Source organism: Priapulus caudatus, unplaced genomic scaffold, assembly GCF_000485595.1.
Source record: "Priapulus caudatus unplaced genomic scaffold, Priapulus_caudatus-5.0.1 Scaffold74, whole genome shotgun sequence".
Lineage (NCBI taxonomy): Eukaryota > Metazoa > Priapulida > Priapulimorpha > Priapulimorphida > Priapulidae > Priapulus > Priapulus caudatus.
The window spans coordinates 128,343-139,250 of NW_014577135.1; the positions used below are offsets into that span (position 1 = coordinate 128,343).

A 10,908-nucleotide genomic window follows, 5' to 3' on the forward strand; every position below is an offset into this window, starting at 1 on the left:
ACACATTCGCACACAAACACACGCGCACGCACGCACGTACGCACGCACGCACGCCGCCACCGAAACGCGATGTTATCGGTTTTAATCGTTGGTTAATTACACTGCAGGGAAGCCATTTACGTGGCATACTCCCATCACCATGCAGCCTCCTAGCTCATTCATTAAACGTTGCAGACAATTAGTGGCATCGTGCGCGTGTGAAACAGCACCGCCCGCTGCTCTAGCCGCCGAGTATTAGCAGACGATTTCTCTAGCGCGGTTATACGCACCAACCACTGATCTCCATATATTAAGATATTATTTATATATATATATATATAGTTATAGTTATAGTTTATAGTTATAGCGCGCCACGCCATTATGGTCCCGAGCGAATGTGAAACCCCGTAAGCCGAAACCCCACAAAGTACGTAATTTGCATGACGACTACTGCGAAAGCTCGATGGAATGCGAGAACGAATTAATACGTCATGAGTGCCCCCTTACCAACCTGTGCATCCAACGCGCGCATTTTCTCCTATATACGCGCGCGCCTGTGCAGCGTCTGTGCTTAGCAGAAACGATTGTATCGAAGTTTTAGATAAACGCAGCTTGCAAAGGTTGCTTTCACGCGTGCGTGTTTCGTCCATAATCAAGCTTTCAGGATCACGCGAGAAGAAATAAGCTATATAGCCAATGACGCCTGCTCCTCGTCCATTTACCCCGATCTGATGGAAACTCGGTCTGAATATATTTTGTTAGCGGCCGTACATGTTTTATCGTCCGAAACCGATTTTGCGCTTAAGAGAACGCGTAAAATAAGTTAGTCACTATTGCGTTCTTTGTCGTAAATCATAACCTAATTAGCGAATACAAATTGCGTTTGCTCAGGAAAGCCCGCGCTAAAATCCCGTAGTGTTCATACTTGCAGAAAGATGAATTAGTTCCATGCTACGAACCCGCGGTATGTCATTGGGTGTCATCCTGTGTGCAGCTTTATAACGCGTCATGAAACTTTAGAATTAGCGAACGTTTGATGATGGTGGATGCAGTCAGTATGTGTGCAAATTTTAACACATATATATATATTTGTTATTTCCAACTCTACATCCCCTTCCTCCACCCCACCATTTTAAGAAGGGCCATAATTTCAGCACTAACCGAATAATTAATGCGTTGATCCATAAACACTGGCACCGGTGTTTAGTGCATATAAAGTGCATCTCTTAGTGCATCTAAAGTACTACATCTACTGCATTGTTTTTGCAATACACGCATATGTGACATATAGCACAGAAACGTGGAACCGCTTTACAACGGCGCACTACACACTGTGCGAATTAATGCCGTGTGTTACAATTGCGTCGACACAAACCTGCAGTAATTAAATATCAAATATCATGTTCGCAGCGGCGCAATTTGCACACGAACCCCAATAACCACCGAACTATAATCACCTCAGCAGTTACATTAACGGGACATGCAATGTTAACTGCATTCGTGGTTTCATGATGACCATCGTTTCATAATACTCAGTATAAATTTCACATACATTCATGCACTTATAAAAGTATAGTCATACTCAAATAAAAAGCTATAGACCGTCAAAGCTGTGGGCCGTAGATTTCTATGTTGCATACACTCGCAAATGTAGATGGTCAAGTGTTCTTGGGAAACAATAGGCTACTCGTATGCCTATTGCGCCGTCGCTATTCCACATTTGCATAATAATACGTAATTGCGATATGCAAAATTCGCAAAACGCGAGTGCGTCATTGTATCCATGCGTCGATTGTGCTTGAATGCATTTTTACGTTCTATGGTGTGTATCAGAATGTATTCATAGAGCAAAGCAGGCACACCTGTTAATCGTCTAATTATTACTGCTATTAGGCTTACATGACGGGTACACAGTGAATTCATGATTAGTGTAAGAATCCTAGCATGAATCTTAAATATTACGTGTGTACGAAATAACAATTACGCGAAACAGTATTCGATTCATATTTATGTCGTGTTTATTAGAATGCAAACACGGTTATGACGTCGCCATTAATAAATTTCTCAAGTAGTTTTGCCCTAGAATCTCTTCAAAATAAGCGGCATTTGAGTCGACCATCCTACCATCGTACATTACCACGTGAAAGTACATTCTCCATTCTCATATTTTCTCTATATCTCTCGTACATTCTCTTCATGATACGTACGTCACTCATGTTAGTTCTCGCCTTACATAGATTACCCGATAATGTTTATATACGCTGACAGCGATAGGAACTATACACACCCGCACGCCGTGGCAAACACGCCGCGTGCCTCATTAATATTCAACATCAGCTCCATGAAATCTTAATACGCTAATATTATATGCGTGTTTGGCCACTTGGAATATACATATGTAGTGCTACATACCGCACTTCTGCCATAACGGTTGCGAACTTCGACGCACATTGAGTCGTGTACGTTGAGCACTCCGTATCCTATTTTCGCAATTCGCACTTGATAGATTACCTTCTAAACTATTTTAGATCGGTCGATCAGTTGATATCGCTTCGGTTGAGAACGCCCTCAGCTTCACGAGGAAACCTATACGATACGTTGCAGTTAACGCTCTGGCAAGGCGTCAATAGGCTGTACCGTCATATATGTGAAAGCCGGGCTACATGCAATCTCTATTGGGTGCGATCAGTTCTGCGAATCCACACGTGACATAAATTTTTGACTAAATGGTAATAAATATCTACTATATTTTCCAAGAGAACATGGCGGGTTCTTTTTCTTCCTCTCTCCCACGCTCTCCTTCTCGTGCCCCACTCTTGCTCGATCGATCTCTAACCACCCCCTCTCTCTCTAGGGCGCCCTCTCTCTCTTAAATACACATACGCGCGCGCACTCATGTATACACGCGCGCAGCTTTCTTCCCGAGCGCCGCACTCTCTCTCTCTCACTTGCTTTCGATCGGACTCTTCTTCCTTTACCGTAATTTCTTTATCGCTCTTTCCCTGTCCATCCGTGCATCCGTCCGTACATCAGTCTGTGGCTTTGTCTGTCTGTCTGTCTGTTTGTCTGTCTGTTTGTCTCTCTGTCTGTCAGTCTGTCTGTCAGTCTGTCTGTCTGTCTGTCTGTCTGTCTGTCTGTCTGTCTGTCTGTCTGTCTGTCTGTTGTTGTCTGTCTGTCTGTCTGTCTGTCTGTCTGTCTGTCTGTCTGTCTGTCTGTCTGTCTGTCTGTCTGTCTGTCTGTCTGCCTGCCTGCCTATCTGTCTGTCTGTCTAATAATCGGGCGGTAACCATTTTTTTTCGAACCGAAAAAAAAATCGTAGTGCAATAGAAAAATATGAAGATTAGTAGTAGCAACTTAAAACTGTGTTGACATTATTACAATATTTACGGAATATGTTTAACTCGCGATTGCGATTTTCCAAATATATATTAACTCTTTCCTCTTGGGAAACACGTTTGTAACGGTCTAGTGGAATGGGAGACCAGGTCACACGGGGGATTGAAAATCGGTCTCTTCTGCCGTGGACGACATGTTAAGCACACATGTATTTCTGCTTGTCACAACATCGTGTTTTTTTGAACGCACGCGCCTTCCTACACGCATGCACGCACGGACATAGATGCACGTATACATGCACGTACATACACGCGCACATACACGCGATCTCGTAAACACACACAGATGTTCTCGCGCACGCTTTAACGCACACGCACGCACACACGCGCGAGCGCATACACACACTACGGCCCCCCCCCTACACAGAGAGAGAGAGAGAGAGAGAGAGAGAGAGAGAGAGAGAGGAGAAAGAGGATGAGAGAGAGAGAGAGAGAGAGGAGAGAGAGAGAGAGAGAGTGTGTGTGTGTGTGTGAGAGAGAGAGAGAGAGCGAGTGAGAGACAGATACTCGCACGTACGCAAGCTTGCACGCAGATGCACCCGCGCAGAAGCCCGTAGCCAATTATATTAGGCATGCACGCACGTACCGTAGACGTCTATACCTGTATGCACGCGAAAGCACCTAATGTGAATCACGCTACTATAAATCCTATGATTACATATGACATGATTAATTTTGCTCGCCACGTAGTTAAAAGTTAGATTGTGAACGCAGCGAAATGATCCCATCAACTGTTAAAGCGTGGTAGCGCCTTTCATACGATTCATTTTGCGTGTATATATAATCGTTTCCATACTATACACACTTTCAATTATTCATGACGAGCCAAAACGTTTCAGACGTTAAAAAATCCGCAGGTTAGCCGAGGTTAGCAAAGATTGGCTGATGCCTGAATAAAACCGCTTATTCAGCAACACGTTCTAACTATACGCATACAACGCACCAGCGAAGCAACACGGAAAGCGAGTCATTTTTTAGGTCACATTCTAGCACTTCAAAAACTCGCAGCCGGAAGGATGAGAAACGCTAAAAAGCGAACTGTACGCGCTATAAACGACGCCACTTTTAACACCCTATCCCCCCATTCCTTCATTCCCCCTCTGCCTCACCCTTACCCCCTTCATTCCCTCCTTTCCCTTCTGCCTCACCCTCACACCCCTCATTCCCTCATTCCTCCTCTCCCTCACCCCACCCCTCATTCCCTCATTCCCCATCTCCCCGACGATATCTGTTCGCACGCCGTAAGACATGGCACGCGCTACGACTCTCTCTATATAAATAAACACACAGCGAATGGCAGACGATACTTACGCCGCTATTCGGGGCTGGCACATCGTGAGTACGGTGACCGCTGCGAGCACGAGGTGACGCGACACCGGCGTCATAGTGAATCTCCGCTAGCCGGCGACAGCCAACACGTGCGTGGCTCTCGGAAAGCTCTGCGGAGCTGCAAAACACGAGGAAGTAAGACAGAAGTCGGGTTAGATCACCGCGGAGGAAGCGAGACGACGCGCATGCGCAGATCGATGACTGAGTGACGACGATGAAGCTGAGTGATTCATTCAAGGAGAGGTGGTATATCTCCAGTTTTCCTATGGGTATATTGAAGTATATCTCGCCGCGCCTATCCGGAGTGCACTCACGCACCGCAGACACGTTTGACGACAGCTAGATATTCACGACGCAATGATCATCACACAAACACGAGCTCTGCATTACGATATCAATCAGTAACGACGAGAGCATTTATCTAATCTGATAATCTAATCTAGTCGCTCTAATCTAATCGCGCCAATCTAGTCGTTCTAATTTAATCTGCTTCTGACGAACAGTTTGAGGATCGTGCTGGGTCAACTAGAGATGTGTGGTGTTGCTAATGTTACTCGCTCATTAGCTTAGAGCCCCATCCAGCCTACCGACACATGCGCTGATATTTATGCACGAACATTGATAGACTCGTCTCTATTTCCAATAATTTCTCTCTGTTGCCATGGCGGCAAGGGACACCTTAGATGTTCGCTTATATACACAAGTCGGTACCAGGTCCGATTATATTAAACTATAAATAATTTAAAATGCCTAGCACTTCAAATATTGACTATATTCCTTTTGAAGCGAAATTGTGAAGCAATATTTTGCAGACAAGACACGTTCAACGAGTTTTCAATTTCCAGTGGTACCTTTTACGCCGGATAAGTTACATACGCGGCGTACATACTAGGGTACAGTGGCATGATAACGGTCACTATAAATTCAAACCACGACGGTAAAACATGTGCCTTTTGATAACATAGCCGACTCATAAGATTTTGTTATATAAACTCGCAGAAAGTTAAAACTGTAATTTAAAACGACATTAAAACGTAATTCTAGTAAAATGCTTTTGAGAAATGTTCACACTGACAAGCGCAGACCGCAGAATACGCTAATCATCGTCTGATAAGTAAACCATACTCACAAACACCGTGTATGAGGTTTCAAACATAATTAATAAGGACAGTGCAAGACATTGTAAGGAATAACAATAATAGACATGTAGAGAAATGTGGGCTATAATAATCAGGAACGGGTTGATGATGTAAACGATTGTCATTGCGCACGGGTAGAACAGCGCGTGCCACAACAATCAACTGCGAGTAAACAACCATTGATAATAGTGATTAGGAACAAGCACGTGGCAATGCAAACAATTTACACCGGAATAGGTGAGATTACCGAAACAATAATGATCAGGCACAGGTAGGACGATTAACACTAAAAACACACATAATTTAAATTATTTAATTAAACGCGGTTAAGACATTGTGAGAGTGCGCCCTTCACGTGCTAATCTGCTTCTCAAAGCTAAAAAAAGTTTTCTTACACAGTCAAGAAAGATATTAAATATTATAGAAATAAATGAGATTACCTAGAAATAATTGAAACAGACATCCTGTCTTTAACTGTCCGCCCCGACGGCGACTTAGTTCCATGTTAAAATGAAATATTCTCGTTTTCATGACCGGTCACGGCTAAGCCGTGGCGGACAACCACGTTTTAAAAGCCGGCTGTGTTAGGGATACCTGCTATCGGATCAATATAATTGTTAGACGCGAAACGCAGCTTTGTATTGGTGCTTTTAACAGCGGGATAAAAACCCGATATATACACATAGTATGCCATAGTATGCCAATAGTATACACATCATGGATGTACGGAGCCTTCACAGCAAATATTTTAATAAAATGGTTGCAGTGGCTTATATATATATATATATATATATATATATATATATATATAACGTTGCTCGTGGCGACGTAATACATGCACCTATTGAAACCTTTATGTCGCCGAATATTACTCCCTCAGCAATCTAGCTAATGTAGAGCGATGCGTGGCTCTGCGCGGGGGAAATATGTGCGAAATGGTAATACCGAAATGAAGTAGTAGTGACGGCGACGAAATATAGCGCGACGACGGCAACGATAACACGATGACGACGGCAATATAGCAGGCTTGGAAAGCAGAGCAGGGTTACACGAGAAAACACGAGACGATTCGGTTGTTGTGTCGAGCCCCACCGAAATAACACCATCTATTTGTGGCGCGGAATGTCATAACAGTGTTTAAGAGGTTGACGTTAGACCGAACGTAAATTGAGTTGTTTTGTCAGGCGGAAAACGTACGGTGAGCGACTGGTTAATTTAAAAGGTGCACCGCAGAATCTTTGTCGGGTTATAACACATTGTCTGTTTGTAGAGCATATCTCGCGTCATTGCATTCACAAATTTGTCCGTCGCGCTCGTCTGTGTATGTATGCGAGAAAGTAGGTAAGAGGCACACAATGAAGAGAAGAGAAGAAAGGGAGGGTGGGAATGAGGGGGAGATGTCATCTGTAAATAATTCAGTGAGAAGATAAACAGAGCCCGATTTCGCAGATTCTGTATTACAAAACCTATGCGAACCCAACTATGCGCATTTTCAATAAAAACACTTTTTTGTGGTTTGCCTAGGCTTTAAACAAACTGCAGAAACAAGCTAAAGTTAAACAGACGAGGTATAAATTACTCAAAAGACTATCACAAAATCTCACCAATAGTTAAATACGCGGCTCCAAAAACAACTTTACGGTGTAGGTAATGTCGGGAAAAAATACAACTATTTCAAATATTGTTGCTCGTTAGATTAAAGAAACATGAATTCAAAACGATGAAAATGACAAGAAAATAACTTGAATGACTGCGTTAGCAAATAGTTTGCATTCAAATTATCTCTGAAATGTATATTTTAGTCTAAGATAATAAGCCTAACAGAAACGTCCATGTTTAGTTACGATTTTATCTAATTTCACGGTAAATATTTTAGTAAGCAAACAAGTTTGATGAGCACACATTTATTATGTATATAGTCAGAGATAAGTAATATGAAATATTTAACTGTAATGATGCCTACGCATGCGCGGCATTCCGACTCGATAAACAATTCTGCACGGCCGCTGTTGATGTTACAGGCAGTTACCCAACTTATATAAAAAATCATTATCTGGGCGTTGTAACGTTATAAATTAAACCTCACGGCCGACCGACCGGTGTATATTAGTATTTAGTAACTGAATTGTTAGCGGGCTAAATGTGGTTGAAACAGTAAACAAATTTATTCCAACCTATCCTCGACGCAAATAAGAAATTCTATTCCACGGACGACGTTCTATATCGGAGGTCCGCTAATACCTCTACTCCGCTACCGTACTCTCATCTCCGCTAATACCTCTACTCCGCTACCGTACTCTCATCTCCGCTAATACCTCTACTCCGCTACCGTACTCTCATCTCCACTAATACTTCGTTACTTGAACGCTAATGAGACGAAATTATTCCCGATTTTATTATAATAGACGCAATGTATCTAATTATGTATGCAGGGTAATATTATCCAACAGGTCTCTAGAGTGGCTCGTCACAAAGGGTATAAAACCAATATCGTGTTTTTCTCTTCCGATCACTGTCTGTCACCAAGAATAAATTATAGAAATGACTGATGCGCGAACTTCCGCCCACGTACTTGTACACGATAGGTATTTAATATTTGCATTTATACGCAATCAGTCTCTATGATATTCGCCTCTATGATTCGCTTGTGAATGCTATCGCTGACGCTCTCAAACAACTATCATTGGGCGTCGCTAGGCGTCAGTTTTCATCGAGCAGTCGACACACTCTAATTATTTTATTTCTAAACCGATCGGGAATTCGCCGATCGACATCTTGGCTATGTGAATAGCACGACGTGTCTGCGGGAACATCATCAAATGAGGAATCGAGACGTATTGCGTTTCATCACATAAATTTCTAATTAACTGCCTTTAATTTATAATTAATATCACATATATGCATCAAGAGGGAAAACGATGCGTCGAACAGTCTGCAACGACGTTCGCTATTTGCTTGCACAATCGAAATCGTTTCCATCAACACGAGGAAAAAAAATCCGCATAATGTATTAACGATGCGTAGGTAATCATCATTGCCATATAAACCCGCAAGTCTGGGCCAACGTCCTTGAAGAATATATGACAAGGCTGGTGATGACATCCAACTAAAGGCCGCCGCACACCAGCCGATTTTTCACGCGATTTGATCGGCCCGATAGAAATCAGCCGATATCGGGTAGGTGTGCGCGTTCATTTGTAGACGATTTTATTTTTATCGGGTGATCGTTCCAAATCAAACATGTTTGATTTTGAACCGATGAGCGGATGAGCCGATGAGCCGATGAGCCGATGAGCCGATTTTAAGGCCGCCGCACACCTACATCGCTTCATCACTTCATCGCTTCATCGCTTCATCGTTTGTAAAATCGGCTGGTGTGCGGCGGCCTTAACAGCAGGTCTGGTAAGTGCAGCGGCAACACGTAAGTAACAGTCAAGGCCGCCGCACACTATAGTTAGAGCAATATAGCTATATATTATATATATATATATAAGATATCTTAAATAGCTTATTAAGCAACCAGTGTAACAATCAGTTGGCAGCTAGCTAATACCCCCAATGTCTACGAATAATTCGGGCATTGTAAGCGCCTATATAGGATGTCCGCGGTTTCCTTGAACAGGAGAACTCATGAACACCATGCTCAATTTGAGTCGTTTATGCCATCAAAATGTATAACTGTTTGACCCAACTGATAATAGTAATTAGAACACAAATAATTTATGAGTAATAATATGTAAACCGTACCAGAATAGAAAACAATGCAACAACTGCTAAACTAACTCCTAACCCCCCTTAACTTCATCTATATACGGCGATAAGCCGATTGAAGTGCGTGCCGGCCGCCCAAGTGTGTTGCCAACTTATTACCAACTTGTTATGTTTCATATCTTCTCTTCCTGGCTTCCATTAAGTTATTAGCATGATAACAGCTTTAGAAAATGGGGCCAGCCGCCACTGCTCACATAATGGGTGATACTCAGCCGGATCATTAGCATAATTAAAATGCCTCTTTATTCGGCATTTTTCTCAGCGGGATGCCATGCATCGACCGATACTCGAATCAAGAAGGCAGAGGAATTTAGTAGAAGACTGCGCACTAAATAAACAAGTTTTTTTTACCAAACAAGAATTTAAACGTACCGTAAAGGTTTCGACATCTGTCCGATGTATTGATACATGCACGTAGTGATAAAGACATCTGCCAGATGTCAAAACGTTTACGGTACGTTTAAATCCTTGTTTAGTGAAAAAGAAAAGATTCATTTATAGGATTATAACAAACAGATGAACTTAATTAACAATATATGACTGCATGCGCACGTACACTAGCCCCCCCATTCTTTACCTCGTTTCTTTCTTGGCACAGCAGCGCTACCATGCGGCGGCGACAGGTGAGGTCCGCGCTCACGAGTGCTCGCTTGACGATCTGCAGCCGGATATCCGCGCGAAGCGCTCAAACGCCGCCCTAGCGGCGCACTTTTGCGATTTCGCTGCCCTCTTCCCAACCCCATTGCTCAGGTCCTTTCTAGGTATAGGTGAAAGCCGGGTTTTCGCTGAATTGAGCAGTTCTTCTGCCCATTGCACGAGGGATCCCACTACCCAGTTAGGTAGAGACTGGCTAGAAATGCTCCCAATTCTTTGTTCACTACTAGGCGCGCTTTCTTTGCTGTAATAACGGAGTTTTTTGTTCACATTGTAACAATATATAGCGCTCATGCGTAGCGTTGACTGGCTGAGTTTAGAGGATCCGATATATAGGAACAATACAACAAGTCTTCGTAATAAATCCAGTTTACAGTTAGTTTCATTGTCACTCTTATCTGCTATTGTATCTCTGCATAGTTACACTCCTCATCAAACTAAAGATTTCAACATGGTGGCAGAAGTGCCTAAACTGTGAACAGTGGGAAGCTTGAACTGTAAGTGTTCCGTAAGAATTCACGTGAAATTCCGGAGTGCTCCGACTCGGACAGCCTCGTGATTCTACAGGCACCTATATATATATGATATCTAACACGATCCCCCAATGCGAGCATCGAATTGTATCCACACCTACGAATACT

At 42.9% G+C, this 10,908-nt stretch overlaps 1 protein-coding gene across 6 annotated transcripts in view; it reads right to left on the reverse strand.

Annotated features, from left to right (window-relative positions):
- The window catches only part of LOC106821464 (glycine receptor subunit alphaZ1-like), a 169,502-nt gene that overhangs the window by 31,121 nt on the left and 127,473 nt on the right, over positions 1–10,908 (reverse strand). For 5 of the 6 annotated variants that reach the window (XM_014826282.1, XM_014826281.1, XM_014826284.1 and 2 more), the window contains exon 3: positions 4,686–4,821. The exons of the other annotated variant lie outside the window; for it this stretch is intronic. In XM_014826282.1, coding sequence (XP_014681768.1) covers positions 4,686–4,759 — 74 coding nt within the window. In that variant the 5' untranslated portion in view covers positions 4,760–4,821. The remainder of the gene's footprint in view (positions 1–4,685; positions 4,822–10,908) is intronic. 6 annotated transcript variants of the gene reach the window in all.